Source organism: Takifugu rubripes, chromosome 12 (genome assembly GCF_901000725.2).
Source record: "Takifugu rubripes chromosome 12, fTakRub1.2, whole genome shotgun sequence".
Lineage (NCBI taxonomy): Eukaryota > Metazoa > Chordata > Actinopteri > Tetraodontiformes > Tetraodontidae > Takifugu > Takifugu rubripes.
In genome coordinates this window covers 5,588,762-5,616,298 of record NC_042296.1, presented here as the reverse complement: position 1 = coordinate 5,616,298, position 27,537 = coordinate 5,588,762, and the positions used below count along the sequence as shown (strand labels likewise).

The window sequence follows — 27,537 nt, the reverse complement described above, 5'->3', positions numbered from 1 at the left end:
AACAGGAAGTTGGAACTTTTTCATTAGCAGGACAAATTTGCTGCACTTGATGCTGATCATTGATGTGGAAGTGTGATTGATTGTGATGATTTTGTAACCGGGGGTTAATTCAATTTTATGGCCCACACAGGCACACATACACACACACGCCACGCGTCAGAGGGAGAAAAGGGATTAAAGCTTTTGAAAGCCGAAGTGCGCATCAGAGATATGGGATGAGCTGCGTTTGAGCATGTGAGGAGTGGGAAAAGAGCTGCTTTAAACTGTTGTGTTGTGGTTGCACGTGCTCACACCACCACTCTCTCTCTTACACACATACACACTCACACACACAGACTACAGAGTTGCAGTTACACCAACAGCCAGAGCCAACATACATAACCATATTTTAAATGTGCGTGTGTGTAGGACTGAGTGGGATTTAGTTTAATCCAGACATGAAACACAAGCCCCCGCCTCCCTGTGTGTGTGTGTGTGTGCGCATTGGCTTTCCTTCCTCTCTTTCAGCATTACGCAACAGCTTGATTATATAATCCCCAACATATACGCGTGTCCACAAGGCTGAGCATGCATCATGCAGAGAAGGAAGCGAAAGAAAAGAGTTGCAGGAGGTGAAGGGGGGACAGCAAAACACAGAAAAGTCACCTATTATGATTAAACTTCTGGGCCGAGATCATATAAGCTATCAAAGTCTTTCACGCAGGTTGGTTTCCCCCACCTTGGTTTGCAAATACAACCTGTTTATTATACCGTTTATACCTAAAAATACAAAAATCTGCACTCCAAAAGGTCATAAATAATTCACTAAGATGTTTTACAGCTTTCCGTCTGCGCGACAGGCCTGTGCCGTTTTGTTTGCAGTGTAAAATCTTGGATTTTGTTACCGCGGGTGTGTAGCGCACGTCGCCTATGCCGCCATCTGCCAACAAAGCTAGCCGTGTTTCTTTGCTCCGCCCGTGAAAATGCGCAGAATTTACATTTCTTTCTTCTTTTTATTTTACAAAGCTTGAGCAGTCTTGCTTTGCGTCTGTAAGAGGGGTTTTGAATCAAGTTAAAATCGTTGCTCATGACAACAGTGTTTGTGGAGTTGACTGGAGAATGAAGTCTGAGGCCACTTTTCTGGGTAAGAGATGCAAAACTCAGGAAGGAAATCGTGACTGTGACAACAGAACTGTCAACTACCAGCTGTCAAATGAACCGTCTGAGCTGTCTTATGTGACAAATCACCCATTCATGGACAATCAAACAGTACATTTTTAGTTCAATCAGAGAGCACTTGTTCATCTTTGATTTCATGTATTCAGAGTTTTGTTAAATTAAAGGGCAGAAGAAAAGGACCCTGATGAAGACAGGAGAGGAAGAAAGATGAGGAAATATCTGAGATTAACGTTCATCTGATTTGGATTTGATCATTTAATTACAATTCCTGGGCCAAATTTCTTCTGCCACTGGTCCATTCCCAATGTTTCCAGCTAGACTTTTAACCAGACTGATGAATTCTGGTATAAGATTAATTAACCAGTACAATAATGTTAAATGATAAATCACAATATTAAAAAAGTAACTTGGAGATGTTTTTACTTCCATTCTTTTAGCTTTGTTTGAATAAAGATAAACAGCCTGTACTTGTTTTATATGAAGCTTTAATATAAATTGAAGGTTAAAAATGGAGAGAAAAAAAGTAACCTTAAGCCAAACTTCAGGACACTGAATCTTAACCTGGTCTATAACGACCAAAAATGCAGGGAACTTAGCTGTGACAGCAATTTAATCATCTCCATAATTCGTAGATTCATCAATGAAAAACAGCAAATGTGGATCTCTCTGAGGAGCACAACCAGAGGACAACAGATACCACATCTGGTTAAAAAACTAAAACACAGCTTCATTAAATAACTAAAAATTTGGTTACAGAAGAAGCTCCAAAACTCAAAAGTCCTCACATACTGCATCTGAGGGAATCCTACGGCATCAGCCGTCGGGAAGTTAAAAGTCTTTCCACTGACTTTTGTCCCCTCCACACCCTCAGCTGCTGGTTCCTTGGTCCACTTTAGGTTCCGATTGGCTTTCCCCACCGTTCTCTGAGTCCATCTGCTCCTCGTTTTCTCCTGCGTTTGCCTCCTCAGTGTCCTTTTCCATCCCTGCTTCACCTTCGTCTTTCCGTTTCTGCCCCAGGCCCTGCTTCTCCCTGAAGACCTCCACGCCTAACATTCGGAGATAGTGGAACCTCTCATTGCGGGGGACGAAGGCTCGGATGGACGTCTTTCCCCTCCAGCCACACAGCTGGATGGGACACTGAGGCTCCGCTGGGTTACTGGCCACACAGAGGGTTTGGATGGAGATTAGAAGAGACTGAGGACACCACTATTGGCACTATGGACATTAAACCAGAAAAGGAGCTTACTCTGGGTTGGGAATGTACTTCAACACGATGCTGCCCATACCTGTAGAGGGAATAAGAGAGTATAAAATCAGCTTGGATAACAGCTTAAACTAATCATTTCCACGTGCCAAATCAGAGATCCTCTATTCAGTCATTTGGCAAAGCCCAATATTAGTTGGATTACGGTAAGGGCATGAGCTACATTATGTATTTACAAACTTTGGCAATGCATACATATTTTCTTGGCCTGAGCGTGGGCATCATCCTGCAGTTTGCTGAGGAAAGGGTTCTCCTGGGTCAGCAGAACTTTAATATCCTCCACACTCACTCTGATTATCCTGGAGCGGATGTATGGCTGAAGAGTGTAGATGCCCTGATGGGAGAGAGCACAGACGAGGATGACACTTCCTATGCCAGAGTAATGAATTCAGATTCTTTACAGTTACACTGAGCAGTGTATGTGTGAACTCTGTCGCACGGCACATGCCAGGAAAATAGCAGCAATGGCAGATATGAATGAAGAGAAAACTTGAGCAAAAATGAGGCACAAAGAGTGGATTGCAAGAAATACTCAGAGTGACACCTCATACAATTACCGGTACTATACATCTACCAAAGATCCTCTATGTAAAAGATGCACAAGAAGGAGGCCAATTTCAATCAATAATGCAGACCTCCTGTAACCAAAGTGGGGCCACTTCCCTTCCTTAAAATTGAGGATTTTCTGCCTTTTATGAATCTGCAACTACTGACTGAAATCCAAATCCTGATAACTTTAAGGTGGTTTAAACTTTAGTTTTACCTCCTGAGCCAGTCTGAAAGCGCAGCCAAACTCCTCTCCGTCACTGTTGCGAGACCACACCTTCACTCCGGTGTTAATAACCTGTGCAAAAAGTAAGCAGGAATGTCCAACACAATGGTGCTAAAATGCCATAGAAGTATAAATAAAAAGACTGGATTTTGTATTTATGGTACGGAAGACATTTACGCTTCCTTGCTCGAGGCAGGGACTGCACACATTCTACTACCGTGTAAACAAAGCACTGCTGGTCTCTGGTGTCCCGGCAGGACCGTCAGCAGAATAATTATTCATCGCGAATTCTTTACCAACCCTCAGGGAAGTGAAGCTTTGCATAATATTTTAAAATGTGAACATTATGATAAGACAAACGATATTAATACTCTTGCTAAAGTGCGTAAAAGGAATGATTTTACATTTTTTTAATAACAAGATAAGGTTAAACTAAGGGAGGTCTAAATTATTCAGGCAATGTACGAGAATGAACTACATTAATCAATGTAAAGATCGATTTGGCTGCATATAAAAAGTCCTGATATAGTCGTTTGAGTGTCCTGCAGCAGTTGATCAATACTAGATCTTCAGCAATTAGAATGGAATCAATTTTTTATTTGAAAACATGTCATTTATAACAACATTTCTGAGCAATAAAAAAGGTTTCACGAAGAAATGTGTCCCTGAATGTGTGAAGCACCTTCAAATGACAAACACACCTTTATGCGCTCACTGTTATTGAGGAGCACGTTGCGCAGCTCTTTGGAGACCATGTACAGATGTCTCTTCTTCCCCTCATGGGTCCTGGTCAGAACATTGAGCTTGGGGAAGTCAGGAGAGAGATCATAGAAAGATCTGATGCAAAACAGAAAACAAACCATATGAAACCATTAAATAGCGAACATGAAGGTGAACTGGCCTTAAAATTCTTTCAAGCCAGCATTTGATGTTATGTACCTGCAAGTAGCCACAAGCTAGCTGTAAAATAGCTGTAACGATCACATTATATTAGATTGTGCTCACTGTATGGTGGTGAAGACGGGATCTTCCTCAGTCAGGAACACAAACGGATCTTCTTTATATCCAAAGAGTCTCATCTTCTTAGAAGCTGGCGGCCTGCAAAAGTAAGTAGTATCATTTTAATTTCTGTAGCCCCATGATTTAGTTTGCCACTGACTTACTGTTGATCCATTATGCTATATTGATACATACATAGAGAGTACATTTATCAAACTATAATACATGTTGCCATCAACTCTATTTGGCAGATATATCCCCGTAGCTCAGTTTGACTCACCCACATATTCCCTCCTGTAGAGTGGGGGTCTCCTGAGCCAAGGAAGTCCCATTGGGTGACTTCTCTTGTTCCTTGCTGTCTCCTTCCCCCTCCGGCTCTGCCCCCTCCCCCTGCACAGCGGTCTCAGGAAGGTGGGGAGCATCTGCGGGAGTTGAGGCCACCTGAGAGGCTTCTGTCTGGGCTGTTGAGAGGGAAGAAACATCCTTCCTCACCTGGGGATGAAGAAGGCCCTTTGCTTAGTTAACACTAAAAAGGTGAAGAATGCAAAGAGGAAGAGGAGCGCTGGGGGGTAGGGGGAATGGGTGAGGAAATACCTTGGGGTAGCGTTTGTTCCAAGGCATTGGAGCCTTTTTCACCAGCACGGCGACAAAAAAACCTCCAGTGTTCTGGTGATGTGGCAGAATCCTCATACTGACACAGGAAATCAATAAACAAGGATTTGAGATTTAAGGTGCCACCTACTGTGTGGATAAACTTTTTTTTTTCCAGAGACTCTATAAAATGTTTGTTTAAAAGTGCGACAACAGCGCCATCTACTGACCAGCACACATTTTGAATGAGCGTCAAACCAGCAGTCAGAAAAATCACCCTTATATGTACATTTCAGCATCACAATGCACGTGTATGCGTGTGTAATGCCTTGTTTGGAAGCCAGTGTTTCACGCAACTAATGAAGACTGTGTAGGCTTGCTTTTGTGAGGACAAAACTAAATTTAATCAGACATTTTGTCTTCTGAAGTGGCTGAAATAATGAATGTTTTTATTACAATGTACGCTCCTTCAGCATTGAACAGAATCTGGCGCTCAAATAGGATTGCTTGACCTTCCTCTGCTGCTCCTATCTGTTTTGGATGGATCTATCACTGAAGATTAAGATTTGCCCGAGTGTGCACGTACCATCTCTCCAGCTGCATGCTAATAAGTTTTTCGGGGTCTTTTGGTGGGAACATGGTGGGGCGGATTTGTGTGTGACGACTGCTGGGAACCTCTGACCAGTCTGAGTACCACTGGCCTTCCTTCGTCATCAGCTGTGGAGTTGAATGCAAAGATTTCTGTTGAAGCAGGCATTTTCTTTGATAGTTCTGTTTCCTTGGCTGAAGACTAAACATTTCAAGTACCTTCCAGGAAGTGACTCCAGGCATCCACTTCAGGCCGGGCAGATCTGCCGTGCAATCAGCCAACTCCAGAGCTCCTGGTTGTGATGGTGGGAAAGAAATTACACCTCAGCAGGCAGAAAAGAGAAAGTACCGTAATTTCCAGACTATAAGCTGCGACTTTTTTCCTACACTTTAAACACTGCGGCTTATTCTGCGGTGTGGCTTATTTATGTTTTTTTTTTCGTGGCGCACTATCACAACTATTGTGAATCAGTCATTTTTACTAACCCTCATCAACATGGAAAATACTAGAAGAAAAGCATATGATGCGACTTTTAAGTTAAAAGCGACCACTCTGGCGGTTGAAGAAGGAAATCGAGCTGCCGCGCATAATCTTGGCATTACGGTAATCAATGGCGAGAAGGTGGAGACGCCCGCCTGAAGAACTGATCCAAAGGAAAAATACGACAACAGCTTTTAGACGTAAACATCGCAGGTGGCCCGAGCTTGAAAACGTTTTGGAAGACTGTGACTCGTCTCTTACGGTAATAAAAACATATACCGGTACTGAATGTTTTCGATCTCATTTTTCATATTACTACGTGGGATACCTGCGGTTTATAATCCGGTGCGGCTTGTATAAGTACAAAATTGATTTTCTTTCTAAAATTAGATTATGCGCTCTATAGTCCAGAAATTACGGTAGTTGTGCTGAACCCTTCTCATTTCTTCTACACTGATAATTCTTGCATCCTGGCTCAGTCAGCAGTTAACAGAAGAACCCTTTCCCATGGTGAAGACCACCACAGAAACAGTTGAGGTTGTTTAATATTAGAAATATTCTGAAGGAACAGCCATACTGAACCAATGCAGGGGGGAATTACACTGTATTTTACATGGTTTCAGATGGTTTGGTTGCTGTGTGTTCTGTTTTTAACCTTCACTCTTCTCCAGTAGTGATGCAATGACCGCTTCATCCTCTATAGGGTTGAGGGAACAGGTAGAGTACACCATCCTCCCTCCAACAGCCAGCTGTTCCACACCACGCACGGCTATCCGCAGCTGCAGCCTGGAGAGCACACGCTAATATTAACATATTGTTTAACTCAGGAGTAGAGGAAGCAGATTCCCATGTTGTTCAGTCATTGCATGAATTCCAGTGGTGTCACAAACCCCCATTCTCTCCCACGTACCCATGGAGATGGAGGCTGTTGCTGGTTGTCCACTTCTTCCACACATCTATGTTCTTCCTCATGGTGCCATCTCCACTGCAACACACAGAACAGACACCAGCAACAGTTAGGCAAATCTCCATTTTTAGGCCCTAAGACCTGAAGACCAAGGCAAATCTATTTTCCAAAAATAAACCAACTAAATGGTAGGATTCAGCCAACTGCTTACATTAAAGCTGCCTAAATCTCTCTGTCTTCATTAGAGCTTTACACCCATCCGTCTCCCGTGTTTTGTTTGGCAGCAATTCGCGGTTTCAGCACTACAGCTGGCCAAATTCACAACATCGTTTGCAAAAACATGCAGCTCTGATTTGTTTGAAACCGCTCAGTGCTATTATTTATGCCCTTATTTATCCATGCATCCTGATGCGCTTCATCAAATTGGTCAGATCTTATTTCATGTTTAATCCACCTCCTCTTTAAGACTTCCAAAACAGCAAACTGTCCTACTTTTGTTACCTAGTGAGCTGTTGCTGACACAATATGAGCCCAGACAGTTCATGCTGCTATGTCTGCAACACCTAATTGGCCTGTACCTGTACTTTGATAATAAAGTTGACTCTAATCTCAAGTGACGCTGACCTGCAGGGTACGTCGCAGAGGATGCGGTCGTAGAAGAGGATGCCCTTCTTGCCATCTACATTAATGTTGAGTGTTGGGATGCAAGAGGCATCATGGTTGACGACCATGATACATGGGCTGTTGAGACGCTTGGCTTGGTGCACAAGCAGGTAACAGCGCTTGTTGTCCACATCGTTGGCAATGACAAAGCCCTCTGGATGGTAGAGAAATTCAAAAAATGAAGAAAGATTTAGGAGGTGCCACATCGACCGACTTATATCCAAGTTACTGTTGGTGTGAAATACAATATTATGCTTAATAATAAATGCCAGGAGTCACAATCAAATGAAAGGTTCAGGCTCTGTGCTTAGTGGGACTGCAATGCTAACCTGGAAATGGAACGTCCATATCAGAATGGAGCATCTCAATGAGCTGCGCTGTCTTTGATCCAGGAGCTGCGCACATGTCCAGGATCTGCATAGAAACACAAACGAGTTGAGAGATGATTCTGAAATATAACAATCAATAGATCCAGGATTGAGGGAACCTTTGAGGCAGACAGTGATTTCACCTTGTGGTGGGGCTCAATTTTCAGAAGGAGAGGAGGAATCATGCTGACGGCTTCCTGTCGACTGATGTTCCCCTGCAAAGACAAAACGTGTTTATCTTAACTTAATGCCTCCTGGCATTATGTCAAAATGTAACTCATTTATGAGGCTGCAGATGCTGAATTCATCTTTCACTCACAGACTCAGTCTCGCTGACCAGAAACTGGTGGAACTTCTCCAGCAGGGGAGATTTTCTAATAATCTTCCTGCTCATGTTGGTGTGCCAGGCCTGCTCATCAGGATACCTAGAGATGGAGAAGCAAAATTTAAAGAGAACTTCTAGTCTGCTTAATGTCTCTACCGCTGTGAAATTAGTGAAATCCTACCAGCTTAGGGGCTGAGGAGCTTCGATTGTCTGGCCATCAATCTCCAGTTCCAGAATATCCTTAAAATATTTGTCCTTCAGGCAATGGAGGATTTCTTTGGCATGGCTGGAACACAATATATAGTCACATTATTGATGGGTTTTTTTAGGGGTTTTTTAAAAATAGTACAGCAGATGTTTGGTCCGCAGTCTTAATTACGGTAATGCATTGTGTATTCTTGCACAGATCTAGATGTTAAACCTTTGCAACATTATCAGACTGCAAATAGATGCGCACCTCTTGTATCCTGTGATGCGGATGGTTGCAGGAAGTGGTTCCCTCATTGCCTCCATAAAATGTTCAAACTCTCCATCGGGCACCAGGCCTTGTTCCTTGTAATAGTGCTCAAAGAGTTTATTCTCTTTGACAATGTCAGCATAGCCTGCACCCCAGCCCTACAAACGTGAGTGGATGGTTAGATGCAACATAATAATCGCAGTCATATCTTTCTATGGTAGGGTGAAAAGATTAAACTTGGACGATTCTACAGAATAGGCGCTTTGCACAACCATTTACGGAGACGTAAATGCAAGGACCCGGCGCAGATTTGCAAGTCTTACAGCGTTGTCTCTGCTGTCTCTGCCAGCAGTCTGGTTCTTCTGGCGCTGCCTGCTTCTTTTCCCCATGTCGAAACGGCAGACAACGCTGAGGAAAAGTCTTCGGGAAAACGTGGTAAAAGGGTATAGTTAAAACAACCCTTTGATTTTGCAAATCAACAATTTACTTGGCGATTGAGGGTGAAACTGAGCTACTGTGTATCCTCGAAACGTGTTTCCTCTGACGCACGTGAATGAGGACCTTTGGGAGGTGGCCACCCTACCCGCCTGAACTAAATTCACCTTTCTTCTTTATTGCTTATTTCAGAGTATTTCGAAAGCTTTTTTGTATTAAAATATGAAGCTGTTATTTTAAATTTAAAAAAAACAGACAAAACGTACACATGTATTTAGTTCACATTGCATCGTTTTAATTAGGTTGCGTCGACTTAAATACATCCAAAGACTAATATTAAAGATTTAATGTCGTTATAGTAATGACATTGTAGCATATTACGTAAAACGGTGTTGTATATTGGCTTATGAATATGTATCGCTGACGTCGGACGTGCCACAATATTGATCAAATCAAATATGCATTTTGATTGGCTGGCAAGACCTGACGCCAAATAATGAAGGCCTATGATTGGCTCCAGGTTATGTACCGTCCTGTACATACATTTGTAGCATGAACGTCTATCCTATAGCATGCACTAGCAGTATGATAGGAGGCAATTATATGTGTTTCCTTTGAGTTAAGGGTTCGTTTGTTTTTAAAAAACAAAAACAAACAAAAAACCCCAAATATATATATAGTCGTATTCGTGCAGCAGCAGTTATGGACGCCTTACTTTCCGCGCTGTTTTCCTCTGAAAAGGAGGAACTGTACATTTTAGACTGCTTGGCTTACTTCATGGTTTTCATGGCAGCCTGCTGTTTCGTTACTTTGCTTTTCGAAAATGTGCCATACGGACGATATTCTACCAGCAAGTATGGATTCCCAGTTAATGCCAAAGTTGCATGGTTCATTCAGGAGCTTCCTGCGTTCCTTGTTCCTTTCAGCCTGCTTGTTTGGACATCTTCAGCGAGAACGTCATTATTACCCAACCAGCTGCTAATTGCTATGTATTTCTGTCACTACGTTCAAAGGTGGGTTTTCACTTAAAGTTTCACCTTCATTACTTGGCATGCTTCTAAAATTACACGTGTTGCATGATGTCAGAGAAATAACTCGATAATATGCGATTCTGATGCAGGGCTCTTATTTATCCGTTCTTAATCCGAGGAGGTAAACCAACACCGTTCGTCTCATTTGCTCTGGCCTTTGTTTTCTGCGTCTATAATGGATACATGCAGATCAGATACCTGAGTCACTATGCTGTTTATCCTGCACACTGGTTCACACATCCATGTTTTATCACAGGTGAGTGATCGCTTCACACTTTAACGTTCATTGCAACACTTTTTTTGTTGTGTCTCTGTTGTAACTTACTTTAACATGTAATTTTCACATAACCTCTTTTCTGCCATTTAATAGTTTACATTCATATGTAAATGATTGCTTTATGGCAGGTGGGCATATTAAAGGATGTATGGCTGATGGATGATGTTATTTATATAAAATCTCTTTTAAATTCCCGGCCCTCTCAAACCATGTAAACTGAAAACATTCATGGATTTATTCTCCAGATGTTATTTTAAGAAACCTCTCATTCTTGCCAGATGTTGCTCTGCTGCTTAATACTTCTTAAGGTCATATTAATATATAAATCATATACATTTTTCACACTGTTGAGGTTTAACAGTCTGTCTTCAGTGTGGGCTGTGTTTAACTCTATTTAATCGTGTTTATTTTACAAGATACTTTCCCTGCCATTGAGTTGACAGGCTTTTGGTTGACTGAAGCAGCTTTCTCTGGCTCTGTCTCCAGGCTCTGTGCTGTGGTTCACGGGGTGGCTGGTAAATGTGCACTCTGACCACATCCTCAGGAACCTGAGACAGCCGGGAGAGTCGGGATACAAGATTCCCACAGGTAAAAACAACTACTGGAAAACTTACCTCTTATAAACCACTGCAAATATTTCTTCTGTTCACATTATAGCAGACCTGTCACTGAGTAAAACCCTGGATACTATACTGTTAAAGAAAAACTCTGAGGCTTTAATAAGCTACTCTGTATTTTACTGTGTACTAAATAGTGATGGGAGTTGGGTTTAGAGATTTTTACTTCCACTGAGGGGGAACAGGAAGCATTAATCACATCACTGCACAGACAGCTATGTGGTCTCTGTGTCACAGTGCAACATGATAATTTTCTGGTGCGGTCGCCTGATTATACAGGATCACACTATAAGCACAATCACAGGTTGTTGACAGGGGAGTTAAACCGGTGCAGCTTTGACATTAATACTGTGCTTGTGTGTCTGACTCACAAAGTATAGTATAGTGTGGTCTTCTTTATGTGATGGATTTGTGAGCCCCCACTGTTGAAAATATTCATTTTAGTCAGAAAGCTGTCCCCCTTCAATAAGGAACACCATGCAAATGTAGAGTCACTTTAATCCAGGATTCAACCTTTAATCCAGTGTTCATGACACACTACAAACATTTAATCCACTAATAATAAATTCTGCCTTACTCAGATGAGCTCGTGTCTTTAACAGGTTTGTTAATTTACACCATTGGCCATTTCATTTTGATTTTCCCCTTTTAAATAAGTAAATCAACAACCATTGAGATGCATTTACAGACGACCCAGAACACGTTTGCAACACCAGGAGTCAGAACTTGCACTAAATCTGTTGAATCTGTCCAGGACCCTCAAGGATAATAAAAGGGGAGAGACAAGGAAAGAGGAAGCTGTGAGCTCCAAACGAACATCCAGGGAAATGTGGAATCTCCTCAGCAAAGACTGTTATTTTCTCATAATGTAGTAATTTTATTGCAGTCGACAGTACGATCGACGGTTGTTTTTTCACGGCTGGTGTGGTGCTGTCAACTCAAATTGTACAGAAAAAAAACACTTGATATCATTAACAATGGGACAGAAAGAATTCAGCCAGCAGGGTGTTGCGTTGAAAGAGCGAAAGATTTGGGTCGTAACGCTCTGTTGGATGTCAGACGGGATGAACATACCTGTCTTAATTCCACCAACAGGTGGAATGTTTGAATATGTGTCAGGAGCAAACTTCCTTGGAGAGATAACAGAGTGGGTCGGCTTCGCTCTGGCCGGACACTCGGTTCACAGCGCAGCCTTCGCCGTCTTCACCGCAGTGGTCCTCGCCAGCAGAGCTGTGGCCCACCACAAGTAAGAATATCAGCGCACGCAGCAAGTTTTGGCTGTAATAACAGAAGAAAATGGACTCTCACTCTTTCTTTCTCCTTTTCTTCCTTCCCCACAGATGGTACCTGGCTAAGTTTGAAAACTACCCCAAACAGAGGAAGGCTTTGATTCCTTTTCTTTTTTGAAAAGACTCTGGGATTTGGAAGCCTAGAAAAGTACTGATTCTTTGAGTGGCTAAGAATAATATTGGTGCCTTGCTCAAAGGTACCAATATTATTCATTAAAATCTGGTTCTCTCAAGTTGTCACACGCCTTTATGGAGAAAGTAGAAGCAGTAATGTGGTCCTGTAAAGACTGAAACTGTAGCAGTTCAGTTCAGCTGCTGGAGCACAAGGAAAATCAAATACCGCTCAATAACTCACTCTTGCCTTAAATGAGAAATCTGGAATGCAGGCTCAATATGTCAGTCCTGACGGGTTACGTTTCTCTCTTGAACGAAAAGAACCTGCAGCTGGTCAACCCGACAAAGCGTGAAGCGTTCAAGAAATAAAGTTATTGGCAAAGTTTCATTGCGGTTGTCACATTTTCTTTTAGATTAAATACCCGGGCTGCTGTTCATTTCCACAATGGGTAGCAGCCAAGCTCACGTCCATATGAGTTTGACTTCATTTTAACTACATTTAATTGGTCATGTTTTTTCACACGGTTTGAGCCGTGTCGGTGTGATTAACAGAGCCAAAGGCTGATGCAGCTAAAGGCCCTGCGTACGGCCGTCCTTCACAATCCAAACTGGTTAACTCTGTTTCCACTGTGAATCCTCTAACCAAGCGTGCTGTAATTGCGTCAATATATTACACAGCCTCCATTTATACCAGACTGCTATGGCTCCCTGCACAGAGCTGAGAGAAGAAAGAGTTACTTTGCAGGCTGCTCATCATATTTTACTGGTCCATAAATTGAGATTGGCTTGTCAGAGACTGGCCCCTAATAAAAATGCAAACAGGGCAGTCAACAGAACTACACTTTTTCCAATTAAATAGGAGTGGCTTTTTCCTGCAAATTATATATTACATATGTGACATTATAGGCAGTAGGATAATGAAACGTCCCTCTTTAAATTACAGATTTTACGTGCCGAGTAGGACCCAAAAGGTGCCTTTCTTTGCCTGTAGGTGGCGCAATCTGCGTGGACCTTATAGGGTTGTGGGCCTGCAGCTGGATGTTGATTGTTGTTATGTTGTATATAACCTCGCAGTTGGGCTGACACCATTGGCGACAGGCTCGTGAGCATGAATGTAAAATGGCTGTTGATACAACCGTGTAGCTACAGCCTTCTGGTAATATGGATGGAATATCTGGAACCTGCTGCTGCTTCATTGTTATTCAGGACATGTTTCAGGCTTCTTTTTTAAATATCTGCAATTACAGTTTAGCCTTTGAGCATCGTACAAACTTGCACTCTTGCACAGACAAGGTGTGTTAGACAATGTGTGTCACGAGCCTGTCACCATATTTTGACCCCCCCCCCCCTTTTTTTGCCTCACTTATATTGTTATTTTATGTTATTCTATTCATTTTTAATTTTCATTTCAGTTTTTACAACATGATAAGCTAGAGAAAAGAGAAACAGTATTTCAGTTCATCTGTATGTTCAAAACATGGAGTGAATTGATAATAAAGTATCTATCTAGAAGTACGGTAAGTCAACCTGTGTTTTAAACCTGTTAAAAATGAGACAAGCCATTCTTCAAATCACCAAAATACTGGCACACGTGTCTGTCAGTGTGCATAACAGACATGAGGTTGACCTATTCGATCTGATGTGTCACTCGAACGCCTGTTTCCACGTAATGATGGAGTGAGAAAGATAGAAGAGCATTTCCAAGGGCGTGCAGTGGAGTGAGCAGCTGTGTTACACACAGAGCTGCACATCCTCGCTGCCATATATTTTGCTCTGGGGGGCTTTCCTTGACTCTGTCACATGCTGCACGTGAGTAGTAATGGCGTAGGGGGGTGGGCATTATGCAAGACAGTCCCTCTCCCCCTCGCTCATGTTTACATGCAGGAGATGCAGGTTATGCCTTTATTCAGCCTGCCTCAGCTCCATCACGCAGTTTAATGGGCTAGAATATGGCCGTTGGTGCAGCCAGGATCAACACCACCTGTGAGCTGTTTTTGAGAGTGTGATGCATGGTATAGCTACATCAGTAATAATAAACAGAAAAAGAATGAGCTCAACTTACACTTGGATAATAAGAAAAAGGCTTCCCCACTGAAATGCTTTGTAAGCCTTTAGTGATCTATGAGTGGCATTTTGGTAGACAGATTTTATTAGGACTTCAAGCCGTCTTTGCCAGCAGGGAAAGGATGAAACTGTTTTCAGAAGAGTCATGTTGCTCTGTTGCTATCATTTTCCTTTTGAAAAATAAATTACGCTGCAACTAACTGTGTCAAGTTTTCTTTTGCATTATAACTGTCTTCGCGTTTAATGTTGTATGTAATGAATCTGCTGTTATGCTAGATAGTCTTTTAAGTTTTGTTTCGTTTGAAATGAACCTTTAGTGTGCAGCCTCATAGCGACGGGGGATCCACTCTGAAACCACCCACTTTGGTGGCGGGGAGGCGGGGGGATACAGTCGGCGTTGTCGCCCTGCTCTCTGGCTTCCTCCGGACTCCTGTCGGATACTTTTAGCTCTCCGTAGACTTCAAGTGTTTGAGCGAATAATGGCAAAATAGAAATGTCCGCGTCGTTTTGCAATTTATTGGTTAACCGGTGCGATAAAAGAGTGGGCGGATGAGGGGGCGCAGTCATTTTAAAGAAACCCCTTCTGGGGCGCATGCGCAAGGATTTGAAGCCAGTACGCCATATTGAATTCCCGTAGGAAACGGCTAGCATTTTTCTTCAGCTAGCGGAGTAAAGGGATCATTTTACCAATGGTTCTTTTTCGGTTTAAGTTTTAGAGTATTTGTCTTTGTGTCACTCCAGACAGTGCGGCGACCTTCAAAGGGTCCGAGTAGCGACTTAGCGTCACAACGGCCTCGCTAGCTTTAGATACTTGAAGGGGGTACTAGAGGAAGAGAAGTTGAATGGATCCGAGGGTAGCTTGGATTCAGCCCGAACAGAAAGGACCTGCAAACGTCTTATGGATGCACGTCTGGGAGACCTCTCAGGGAGTGCGGACGCTGTCCGCCCAGCAGCAGCTCCACAATCAGAACCACAACCACTGCGTGAACTACACCGCTCTGGATATTTTTAAAAATGTGGCGACCGCTATGGCATCGAGTAAGAGCAGCGGCGGTAATGCCGCTGCCAATCTGAGGAACGGCAGCAGCCATCACAGCATCATGAACGGAATTACGAGTATAAGCGGCACTGCGATTTCATCGCTGGGCATTTCTTTGCCTAACGGGAACGTAAACGACTCCTTCCCCGTGGCTAACACCGCTATTCCAGGTGAGGGGAAAGCTCTGCCCCCCAAGACGGGGTCCGTCTCCTCGTCCTCCTCGCAGGAATCCGAGACGGACAGCCCTTCATCCAGCTGCTCACTCGAGAGGACTATGGGGGGAAACGTAACGGGCAACATGAATAAAAACGCCGGGGGTCCCAATCTGGCTTTTAACGCGAGCGACCCCATGGACAATAATGTCAACCTCTACCACCAACATCACCGTCACCTACAGGAGCACCCGGTTTTTAATCTACAGCAGATATGCGTGAATCGACACCAGGTTCACCCATCCGCACCTGTAAATCACACACACGGGCACCACCCAGGAAGAAGGAAAAATGACAACAAAGCGAGCACTTATGGGATGAATTATTTGCTTTCAAACTGCACTAATGGTCATAACGCGAGCACTTGGACTCCCTGGAAGACGAGGAAGTACAACCCCGGAGTCCTCGGGTGAGTGTGTGTGTGTGAGCGCTGTTAACGGCTTTAGGGCGCTTACTCGCCTTTTATACTTATAAATTTTAAAGTTACGCAGTGTGAAAATTAGATGTAAGGTGCTTCGAGGTACTAATTCTGGGCAATAGGACGAACATTCCAGCCTGAGCAGGTTTGGGTGACTCGGTTCATGGCTGAAAAGCTACCGTTACATCAAAGACTCGCGAGACCGGAAGTACCGTCTCTGCTTTTTGAAGTTTGAACTTAGCCGTGGAAATGAAATATCAAACTTCGAAAAACATTTCGAGATTTAAACCTTCGAATCTTCATTCAAACGTGTTTTTAAATGCTTGTCTACAGCGCGAAGTTGTTTTGAGGAAAGTCGCGTACTTCAGAGAGTTTATTGAGAAAGTTCTTAAGCGGATACGTAACTTTGTTGCGCATTCCCTTGAAGCTAACTTGGCTAACAGGTTTTCTGTTTTTATACGGTATAAATAAACAGGATGCAAATATATTAAAATGCACTTAAAAATTCAGAAATGTTACCCCGCGTCCACAGAGAAACTTTTGTGCTGTTAAATATTAGGTGTATATTTTCATCATTTATTCCGCTTTTGGGTGCTGGCATGATTTAAATGTATTCCACCGTCTTCAGAGTGTCATTTTCTGAAGTCACAAATTGCTATTTCATGTTTACAAAAGCTAATTATCTTATTTTAGGTAGTGCAGTGATAAGGGTTATACAGCTATTATACATCAGGTCAAGTTGTAATGACAAATGCTATCTTTAAAACAAATGGACAAGCAACTTCCAGATGTGTTGCAGGCCCTTGTGATATTTGTAATGGAAGGTTTCACCCATCTGGGATTTTTCAGTGCAAGGACTCGTCATAAAAGTCCCACCACAAGCTTGAACAAAAGTTTCACAACTGCTCCCAAACTTAAGTAGATTGCCGGCTAAAAAAAAGTCAGAGGAATTCTAGATTCTGTCTTTGATAGCCTCGTTCTCTTGGTGCTCACAGGCTTTTTCTACTGTCCCTCCTTGTCATCCATCTGCTGTCATTTGCAGAATCTTTATATGTCTATGCATCGAGATAAATATCTTTCAGTGTCATTTTTCCATACAACTGGGACTAAAATGCACATGTGGTTTGATGTGCAGCATTTAAAAATGATACAGAAAAGCTGAAAGTAATCTTTGGTTCCATGTTTGTAAGTGTGTGAACGGCACTTGCCAGCAATATGGATTGCAGGTATTGCAGAAAAGGTGTTGTTTACCTCCCTATATTTTCAAATCTCTTATTTAACTGCGGCGTCCCACCATAGCTGTGCTTCCTGTCTGTGGTGGGCTATTGGCAGGGCTACGCTGTGGCTTTCTAACAAAGTTTTCTGAGTAGGCACACGGAATGCCTGCTTTCCCTCCAGGGCTCTGGTAATTGATTGTGACAGTCTCCCTGTTTTGTATTTCACACCAACATTATGATGTGCATTCCGAGAAAATTAAATGGCCACAGGGTTAAACAGTGTTCCACTGTGTGAAGGCATTTGACCGGTCAAAAATCTTTACAAGTTTTGCACCACCGGTATGAAGCGAGCTATAGTATAAGCATTCTAATTCCACATGGATGCATCGGAGGGTGTGTGGTATCATCTTTAAATGTTGCACTCTGAGTGTGTTGTCATGCATTAATTTTAAAGGGAACCAAATGTCCCCATTAAAAGCAGCACATGTTGTTGTCTCTCCCAGTATTGCCCATAAAAAGGGTTCTTCATCTTCCTTTTGTGAATCAGAGTCTTAAGGATACAGCAGATTATTCTTTTTCTAAAACGTACATTGTGTTCAGTGGTTAATGGTTGTTATAAGTGTATAATTAAACTTTTAAAATGACACTTGAACAGGCACTTAAGACACAATAGAGGTGGTGTCTTGATGCATTCTTTTGTCACTGGTTGAAAAAAATCATCTCCTTTGCAGAAAATAAAAATGGATTGCCATGTTAATCATGTATAATGCTCATAAACTCTCTTCAGCTTATGTATGTGCAGCTCAAAATATTTCATGTGATAAGTATTATTTTTTTCCAGACTCCATGAAGAGGTGATAGACTTCTACAACTTCATGTCTCCCCGGCCAGAGGAAGCAGCTATGAGGAAGGAGGTGGTTAACCGGATAGAGACCATCATCAAGGAGCTGTGGCCTACTGCAGATGTAAGACAGACACTTCTTTTTCTCTTCTAACCCTCATTCAGTAACACGTAGGAGTTGGTGTTATTTGTGGGAACAAATAACAGAGAATGAGTTCATGACCAAAGGGTGAAAGTTCAGCTTTGTTGTGGTTGGTTTTTAAAAAAAAAAAAAAAAAAATGTAAATTGGAATATTTGTGTACAAATTAGATAAGATTTTAAAATTAGAGTGTTTTTGTCACCTGATGTTGAGCTGTAGGTCGTTGCTATCTGACCAAGTTTTCTTTTCTTGGAAAAAGCTGATTCATTTGTTGAATTTTATTTCAGGCTATTGTGATGTTTGAGTCTATTTATACCTTACTTAATTCCATAAATGCCTTCATTAATATTTGACAGATACAGACCTGTTGTAACACATTCTTAACCCCAACCTTTTCCATCAAGATGTTGTTTGAAATTACCTGAGGACAAACCTCACATTCAAGAAGATTTTTTTCCTCCACTCACTGTCCTGTTTTCACAACAGCAACTGACTTTAAACCCTTTAAAACCTCCACCCTGCCAGCTATCTTTACCTTAAACTGTTGCACTTCCAAACAAATTGGAACAAATAAGCAGATTTATATATTAATTCATGCTACATTAATCTAGAAATGAACTTAAAGGCATTTTAATACTGTGTGAAAGGGACAACATAGGATATGATCGTGGGTCTGTATACAGCTCAAATGAGAAATTCAGCTGCTGTGCAGTGTTGAACATCTGGCCAGTCCCTGCAAATAATGAAATTCGTAGGAAACATTTCTCATTGGGGATCCTGCAGCTGGTTGGGTATTGCAGCGATATAGCATTGATGTAAGACCCCACTCTCTTGACTAAATCATGCAAAACATGCAGCGCAGCAGGCGTTTGCGGTTTGTCAGGCTGTGATTTAGATTGTCAGGTAAATGGATCAGGCCTGTGATTTGCACCAGCCCCCTTTTCCCCCCTTTTATCTGTCTATTAATCGTGGCCTGTCTTCGCGGTGTTGCTTTGTCAAATTTACGAGACGAATGAGAAAGGGCTCCATTTCCCCACAAATCTTCACTACTCAATTTGGAAACTGTCAGCATGCAGTTTTACTCTTCCCTCAGCTGACATTATGTTGAAATAAATGGCCCAGTATTGATTTGTAATAATACTTCACCAATATTTGTCCACTGTTCTTGATGATAACAGTAAAATAGCAGATTTTGCTCTTGATTTTCATATTTCTGTGACTGTTCTTCCAGGTCCAGATATTTGGCAGCTTTAGCACAGGGCTGTATCTTCCAACCAGGTAAGACCTTTTTGTTTATTATAAAAGAACTGTTCATTCCTGCCTGATGGGTTTTGTTGGGGAGTATTTAAGCTTTGCTTTTTCATTTTTTGGCATTCAGTGATATTGATCTGGTAGTGTTTGGGAAGTGGGAGCGACCTCCTCTCCAGGAGCTGGAACAAGCTCTTCGTAAGCATAACGTGGCAGAACCTTTCTCCATTAAAGTGCTGGACAAAGCTACAGTGAGTGTTTGCAAACAGGACACGTTCCTCAGCGATTCTCATACTGGTTTAGCCTCAAGATATAGCGTAATTAGATGTTTTGATAGTCTTAATGATATTATATGAGCAGCATTGGAAGTTTGATATTCGCAAGAGAAACTTAATGTCATTGGTGTCGTAATTGGCAAATTAATTGGAATAAACCCAGCATAATCACAATTTGGCAGATCTTTAGAGTTTCTCCCTATGGCCTTCAGATGATGTGAGGTACAAAGCCTTGGCTCCTGTGCCATTTTCCCCTCCGTGAAATTACCGTAGAGGGAGGAAGACGCTCAATTACGGTCTTCCATCTGTTTGCAAGATAGAGAGAAGAGAGCCATGCTATCAGTTGTCTTTTTAGTTATAAATACTCAGCACGGTCTTGAGGCATGCTAAAATATCCCAGTAGCAGCAAAATAGTAAATATGAATTCCAATTAAATACGAATCAGTCTATGCCTGCCCTGTTTGACGTTTAATATAACGAGTTCTGTCATTAAGAGCTATAACATGCACTCCAACATGGACTGTAAATTGTGCTTCTGTGTTGATTTCTAAGATAATATTATATTTGATTACTCATTTTTCATTCTATTTCATGAGTCCTTCCATGAAAATGCCTGCTTTTCCACTAGATTCAGTAATATTCCTCTCTATTCAGGTTCCAATCATCAAGCTGACTGACCAGGAGACAGAGGTGAAGGTGGACATCAGTTTCAATGTCGAGACTGGTGTGAAGGCAGCCAGCTTCATTAAAGATTACGTTAAGGTGGGATATACTTTTTCAAAGTGCAGAGGAGACATTGCTGTGTTTTAAACCCAGTTAAGATCATGATTTCCACTCCCAGTTTATCGGTAGAATGGAAGACAAGAGCTGATTTGGTTTAAAATAATGCTCAGTGTGTCGGGCAGTGTTTACATTGTGACCACCCACCAAACAGTAAATGTGGGAAACCCTGAACAGCTATTGTTATGTTAGCTAACAGTGATGCCAGAGCAACAATGGCTTATCTGAGCTCCCATGCTGCAAGGATAACATTATGCATCCCTCATGTTATACATAATGTCCGCCAACAATAACATGGAGTCTCTTTAAGGTAATTAAATACTTATACAAACATCTATAAATCCTTTTGTCCATTATCTGGTGACCAGAAAAACAAAAGCCATGCGGTTCCATTGTTTTCATCAGATGCTTCTAGCATACTCCCTTTTTTATATTATTTTATCATATACATATTGGTTTATTATAATGTGTTGCTTGAAAACATCTTTGATTGTCCCTCAGGTTGCATGGCTGGTTCAGTCTAGCAGGTCTAAATGACTCGAAGCCAGTAAAACTCCGTTCATTTCCAGGCCCACGTTAGCATAGGTCCAGGCTACGGTGCTAACCTCCCCGTATGTTAGCCTGGGTGCTGCCGACGACCTCTGCAGCAGAGGCGAGATCCACCTGCAGGGTTCCTGCTGAAGGTGGATCGTGTTAGTCACAGGTGCTGACGGTTGACGCAGCAGAGGAATTCCAGATTTTTGTTTTTGTTGCTTTTCCCGGTGTTGCATTTTAGCTCCACGATGTTGGCGTGTTGCAACCTGAACATTGACAGTTGCACTCAGCCGCAACCCAGCTGTCACGGGGATACAATAGAACACCCATCAGGCCAACAGCAGCCGCTTAAACAGGGTGTTTACAGGCTGGGCAGTGGCCTACGGGATGTTATTGGATTTTTCTGAGATGGGAGGGGCGCCCAGTGTTCTCCACGGTCCCCATAACCCTCGGAGGTGCTTTTGTTTGCCGTGGAAGCCCAGGAAGCGTCTCAGCTCAGTCCTTTCTCACTCACGTCTCCCTCTTTCAGATGTACCCAGTGCTGCCTTACCTGATCTTTGTGCTGAAGCAGTTTCTGCTGCAGAGGGACTTGAACGAAGTCTTCACCGGAGGAATCAGCTCGTACAGTCTCATCCTCATGGTCATCAGTTTCCTGCAGGTACAGTAACAGGATATGAAAGGTTCCTGTTGTAGTAGAACCGGAGCTCTGGTCTTACTGTCAATATTAAAGCAGCGATAGAATTTAGAATTTCCGCACTCACTTCGCAGCTTCACCCTCGCATCGATGCCAGGAACCCCAATGAAAATTTGGGCGTGTTGCTGATTGAATTCTTTGAGCTGTATGGTCGCCATTTCAACTACTTGAAAACTGGGATTCGTATCAAGAATGGCGGTTCGTACATGGCCAAAGAGGAGATCATGAAGGAAATGAATAACGGATACAGACCATCCATGCTCTGCATAGAAGACCCCCTTCTTCCAGGTTGGCAATGATAACAAATTGACTTCATATCCCTCTGCATTATGTTAAAAAAAAACCCTCTTTTGTTCCTTCTCCATCTAGGTAATGATGTGGGACGGGGGTCCTATGGTGCCATGCACGTGAAGCAGGTGTTTGACTATGCCTACACCGTCCTGAGTCATGCCGTGTCCCCGCTGGCACGGTCTTATCCCAACAAAGACTCAGAAAGGTCAGTCTTAAATCCACAGTACAGGCATATGCAAGGCCGGAACAGAGCTGCTCTAAACTCCCTCCGTCTCCTCCCCAGCACCTTGGGCAGGATAATTAGGTTGACCCAGGAAGTGATTGACTACAGGGAGTGGATCATTAAGAAGTGGGGGGGCAGGGACGCGACTCGACCTGACAACAGAGGTAGACCTTCCTGTGCATGTGTTGGCCTCAGTTATAACCGTGTCCTGATCAATGTTCCGTACAGTAAATAGAGTTAATTAAACTAGCGCTGTTATGCAGCAGATCAGGCGTGCAGGTGTAACTTTCAGGACCTTGTCCGCTTTGTAGTTTCACCTCCGAAGCCGCTGGTGTCGGAGCAGGTCCCCTGTGTGGTCGGTACCGGCGTCGGGTCAGAGGAGCAGCAGAGGGACTCGGTGTCGCCGCACAGCGCAGACTCCCCCATGTCCATTTCCAGCCCCCAGCAGCACTCTTCATCCTCCTCGGTGTCCTCGCTGTCTGGGTCAGACAACGTAAGGACGCCCACCACTCGCTCCACATGGCTTATGTTGATTACAGCGTCATGATTTCTGATCTGATTGATGGTTTCGTGCAGATTTCAATGACTCTCCTCCCTCCTCATTATCTCCAGGACTCGGATTCAGCCCCCCCACGTCCTGTTCCGCCACCAGCCATGCATCCCTACCCCTCATTCCCACCTCTGCGACTCGCTTTACCACCCGGCCTCAGCATGGGAACAGGAAAACCCAGCATGGGGGGACACCCCCTGCTCATACACCCAGGCTCTCAGGTATGTAGAGATCATGTGACGGGTTTTTGGTGAACATGTAGACGGGAATAAAAGCTCATTTCTGTCCCCCCAGGCTCGCGTCTCACTGCCCGGTGGTCTAGCAATGCACTCCATACCTGGCAGACAGGTGTGTATAGACACCGGGCTCCCCCCCTTCTTCCATATGCCTCCCCCAGCCCATGCTCATGCCCCCGCCCCATCCAGCCCCCAGCCTCCGCCCAGTCCCCACTCCAGCCACACACACAAGGTAGGCGCAGGACGCCACGAACGGGGCGGACTCTTTCACGCACTCGCACTTCATGTTTGTTTCTCCTGAGCTGTCTCCATTCTTTTGAACGCAATGTGTTGCCATGGTAACCAACTCCAGGGATAAATAACCAGAAACTCCCCCCTCCTGGTTTTTGAAGGGAGTTGAGTTCAGATCCTAGAACAGTGTTGAGTTTGTGATGTGTGGCGCTCATATACTCTTCTGTCCCTGCTCCGATTAAGTTCCTGTTCCTTTATATCCACTTACAGAACGGAGTCAAGTTCAACCCGAAGGGCTTCCATAACCCACCGCTAGCCAACAACCCCGCCGTGGCTAACCGCGGTCACACGCACGCTCACACCCACACACAGTATCACCGCAACACGTGGCGACGCAGAAAGAGGGACAGTCTGCCCGTCAGCATAAGCAGATAAACCACTCGATCCAGGGAGGGGAACCCTCTCCACCCCCGGGCGAAGGACCCTGGTTCTGTGGTCACCGTGGCAGGCAGGCAGACGGACGGACGGACGGACAGACAGACAGACGGGCCAGAGACCAGCAGATTTCAACTCTGGCTGCCGCCACCGCCCAGTGGATGAACAGCCCTCTTCTCTGCTTCCTCCTCCTGCTGCCTTTTACTTTTCCATTCCTGCATGACCTTTGTTCACGGTTTTCTCTCCTTTTTTTTCAGTATTATGTCACGTTCAGTATTTTTTTTACATTTTTTTCAGGTCAGGTCTTGTTTGCAGGTTGTACACTTAAGAACAAACTTTCATGTTGTGCAATATTTTTTTTTTTTCCAAGGGTGGGGCTAAAGTAATAGTTATTTAATTTTGTGTGTTTGTGTGTTAAAAGGCATTTTTATACTGTTATTTTTCTAGAATTTTAAATTTTGTTTACAAAATGTGTGTGAGTGTGTGTGGAGCCCAGTTTACAGCCTCTCCGTCTCTCCCCTCTCCAGCTGAGGATTTTATTTTTGTTAAACGGGAACAGGAAGGGATACGGACCTTCTGTCTTGATAGTGTGTTTTTTTTTCCTTAGCTGCCTGATGGAAATTGGGCGAGGTGACTGTCGAGTTCCTCGTGGAAGTTTTGTTCCTCGGCCTAGTTAGTCTCTGGCATCCTGGAGGGAAGAGGAGGGAGGAATATTGCACCCTGGGACATCCTGAAACTCGCAGGGAGAGAATGTACCTCTTGTTTTGGCCTAAAATGGAGGGAGTGTTGAGCAGAGAGCTTGAGCAGGGACACCTCACCACTGCGCATTTGTGTTCTTAACGTCAGGAGAGCGGCAGCCGTGCTCTCTTTGTCTTTCACCATCTTTCTGCCCACGGGAGGCGGAGTCTTATCAGTAATGCCTTCACGTTGTGTGGAATTCTGGCTTTTTTAAACATATAGGCTCACCTCCCTTCATTTTCTGGGCTGTGCTGGGCTTTTTATTGTGTCGTATGAGGCCATTATCTCCTATGACTTCAATTTGAAGATCCGGGTTATAGTAAGAGGGCGGAACGCCACTGATTGAGGGTCAGAAAAGGCCTCTTTGGTGAAGGGACAGGATGACGGGGACCCTAACTTCCCTCCAGGGCTGGGGTCATCTCTGCCTGCAGCTGTAAACTAGTTCACACCAACACTAAGATGCTCAGCGATAACCTTTTGTTTGTTTTTTTTCCTCCTATGTGGTCCTTGATGAGGACAAAGTGGGGGTGGGTGGGGGAGTCTTCCTGAACCAAGGACCCTCGTGAAAGGGAATTATATTTTGATTCCATTCAGGAATCTTGTGTATATTTGATTGCCAGGTACTTCCGCTAATTGTTTGCAATGCCTTTCTTTGTGTTTACTTGGAGCGTGTGTACTTTGTTTATGCGAGCACACCGGACACACACACGCACGCAGACACAGACGGGACTGTCAAAGGTCGTGACTCGCGCAGAACACTGCACACGCCAGTGTTATTACTATGCAAGTGGATTATTCTATTTATCGTCATCTCCTATCTTTGCATTCAGATTATTTTTCTTCCGCGGCTCTGCTCGTCAGACAGGAGTAATGCTGCGACCCCCCCCCCCCCCCCCCCCCAACCCAACTCCCTCCCTATACGAAGGTCCTAGGATGTTCTCAAAGTCTAGTTTTCTACGTGTATCTGTCAGATGTAAGAAAAGGGGGGATGTAAATGTCATTGGCTGGGTCTGTGTAGTGTGTGGCATAGTAAAACGTCTGTGAGAAAGCTTCGGGACCCACCTCCGCAGGTTTTTAAATGGGACATCCAAGCGCACCCAGAGAGCGACTTGCACCCTGCAGCGCGCTTTGCGATGGGACAACGCGTCCACCAACAATTCTTTAAATTATACCGAAAGTCTGTTCAGTACTGTTATGCTATTTATGTTTTTTTTTTTCTTCTGTACTCCATGGCAACTCTGATCTTTCAGTCAAAACTTCAGCCAACATCAGATCAGTCTCAGACCAAGACCAATCCTGCTCTCCGTGCAGGATTATGAGCTAATCATTTACTACATGAGTCAAGATTTGATGAAAAATGACCCCCTCCCCCCAAAATAAATTTGAATTATGGCCACAACAACCACTCTATACGTTGGATGCTTAACGTGATAAATTGAATGCGTTTTTAGGGTTTTAGAACCGCCATCATTAACAGGCCGTACATGAAATTGGTTGTGGAAGTTTGTGGACTAGGTTAGAGTTGCCCTCGACGGTATCCTCGGATGTCTGTACGGATTCAAAGCTCCGCGCACCTCAGCGGCCTCAGAATAGCTCGCTCTCATTTTCACCTTTACTCTGACGGTGTCGGGAAAGGCAGAACGCAGCCGTTGATTGTGCGTTGACACATTACCTTCACCCGACGCTGATTTGGGCGAGAAAGGTGAAATACGCAGAGCGCCCGAGGCCTCTGGGGTTGTAATGTACAGATGTACACATAGATGCAATGTAATATTGCCCCATTGCAACACAATGAGGGATTTTAAGCTGGCAGCTGCCGTTTAGAGAAAGATGGCAGCCCCCTCTATGTCCTGGCTGATTTATGTAAGCAGTGACCCTCTAAATGGACAAAATGGACACCTAGCTACTGGTGGCCAGAGGGAACCACTGTATTTTTTTTTTCTTTGACATTTTTATGTAAATATATTTTTTTCTATTTTATTTTTTAATAAATATTTTAAAACCGCCAGACTGTTTTCTTTGTTTTAGAATAAAGTTCTTAAAAAGCAGACTCAAAGGTCAAATCCATGAGATTTGGTGCCCTCTAGCGGTCAGATGATATATAGCAATCAGATCCATACCTGCCGTCATACTTTGGTCAAAACTTTAGGTGGCTGCTGGTGAACAAGATGTCTTTACTACAGGATTCTCAGGCGTCTCCCAAATAGTGGGCTGTTTTCATTTTTGCCTTTTAAAATTATAGTTTAGCAATTTTATTTATGTGCGATTACCAAAAAAGTAGACCCGATAAATTGTGTTAGAGTTCTAAGTCGTCATACCCGCATACTGCGGAGCAAAACCGTCAGACAAACAATTATTATAACTTAAGCTGAGTGTTTCCTGAAGCCGGACCACCAATGACGCCATACCCGAATTATAGGTGTGACCTGTCCTGTGCAGGCAACTGTATTGTTCTGGACACGTGAAGGCCTCTGTCTCGGTGATGTGGAAAAATGTTACAGCCAAAACCCGACAACAGTGCAAAATCTATTCCGACAAAGTGAAATTTAAGCAGTCGCGCTTTATCGGAATGTGTTATTCTCATCTTCGCCACTGGGTGGCGCAGCGCCGCTTCTCAAACCGGTGGCGCTGTTCTCTGCCCTGCTGGGCTCAGCTGCACCTCCAGCGTCATTAAACCCGGCCTCCAAATATAAACGCGTGAACTCCACGCTGTCAGACATTGTTCACAGGCCTGTCACATTCTGTCCCAGCAGGACGACTCTGAGAAGAAATTAGGAGCTGCTAGTTGACAGGTGAGATGTGGATACAAGTTTAGTGTTTATAACATGCATAAAGCTGCTTGTTATAGTATGAAATAACCGTAATATGCGATTATTTTTTTCACTCACTGACGATTGAGATATTTAAATAAATATTGATGCGGTCCCCCCTCTACAGCTGCTGTGTTGTGGGTCCAACAATTGTACAGTAGCCCAGAATGGACAAACATAACTTTAGCATTACTATATATTATTTATGTATTGGATGCACACACA

At 43.5% G+C, this 27,537-nt stretch overlaps 3 protein-coding genes across 6 annotated transcripts; 2 read left to right on the top strand and 1 right to left on the bottom strand.

Annotated features, from left to right (window-relative positions):
• Positions 1 to 1,626: 1,626 nt before the first annotated feature.
• On the bottom strand, positions 1,627 to 9,038 carry nsun2 (NOP2/Sun RNA methyltransferase 2). The gene is made up of 19 exons (XM_003969008.3): positions 8,897 to 9,038; positions 8,574 to 8,731; positions 8,298 to 8,402; positions 8,111 to 8,216; positions 7,935 to 8,006; positions 7,753 to 7,837; positions 7,385 to 7,577; positions 6,764 to 6,838; positions 6,509 to 6,639; positions 5,592 to 5,665; positions 5,371 to 5,501; positions 4,788 to 4,884; positions 4,474 to 4,685; positions 4,200 to 4,292; positions 3,896 to 4,031; positions 3,186 to 3,266; positions 2,618 to 2,756; positions 2,405 to 2,444; positions 1,627 to 2,314 (listed from the first exon to the last, which is right to left on the bottom strand). Exons 1-19 carry the CDS (start codon positions 8,960 to 8,962, stop codon positions 2,026 to 2,028), a joined length of 2,283 nt encoding a protein of 760 aa, XP_003969057.1. The 5' UTR covers positions 8,963 to 9,038; the 3' UTR covers positions 1,627 to 2,025.
• Positions 8,885 to 12,724, top strand: srd5a1 (steroid-5-alpha-reductase, alpha polypeptide 1 (3-oxo-5 alpha-steroid delta 4-dehydrogenase alpha 1)). 2 transcript variants are annotated; one of them, XM_011609022.2, is made up of 6 exons: positions 8,885 to 9,016; positions 9,935 to 10,021; positions 10,129 to 10,295; positions 10,803 to 10,904; positions 12,029 to 12,179; positions 12,274 to 12,724. In XM_011609022.2, exons 1-6 carry the CDS (start codon positions 8,961 to 8,963, stop codon positions 12,338 to 12,340), a joined length of 630 nt encoding a protein of 209 aa, XP_011607324.1. In that variant the 5' UTR covers positions 8,885 to 8,960; the 3' UTR covers positions 12,341 to 12,724. The 2 variants fall into 2 exon arrangements, with proteins under 2 accessions (XP_011607324.1, XP_003969005.1); XM_003968956.3 differs by lacking the exon at positions 8,885 to 9,016 and having other exon boundaries at positions 9,530 to 10,021.
• Positions 12,725 to 14,765: 2,041 nt separating this feature from the next.
• Positions 14,766 to 26,510, top strand: tent4a (terminal nucleotidyltransferase 4A). 3 transcript variants are annotated; one of them, XM_011609024.2, is made up of 13 exons: positions 14,766 to 16,060; positions 18,128 to 18,251; positions 19,499 to 19,545; positions 19,646 to 19,766; positions 20,445 to 20,552; positions 21,634 to 21,762; positions 21,873 to 22,086; positions 22,168 to 22,294; positions 22,373 to 22,476; positions 22,624 to 22,805; positions 22,925 to 23,083; positions 23,157 to 23,210; positions 23,600 to 26,510. In XM_011609024.2, the coding sequence occupies exons 1-13, from the start codon at positions 15,243 to 15,245 to the stop codon at positions 23,762 to 23,764; spliced, it is 2,352 nt and encodes a 783-aa protein (XP_011607326.1). In that variant the 5' UTR covers positions 14,766 to 15,242; the 3' UTR covers positions 23,765 to 26,510. The 3 variants fall into 3 exon arrangements, with proteins under 3 accessions (XP_011607326.1, XP_003969058.2, XP_029700635.1); XM_003969009.3 differs by having other exon boundaries at positions 14,767 to 16,060; positions 23,157 to 23,330; XM_029844775.1 differs by lacking the exon at positions 14,766 to 16,060 and adding an exon at positions 16,067 to 17,474 and having other exon boundaries at positions 23,157 to 23,330.
• Positions 26,511 to 27,537: the final 1,027 nt, after the last annotated feature.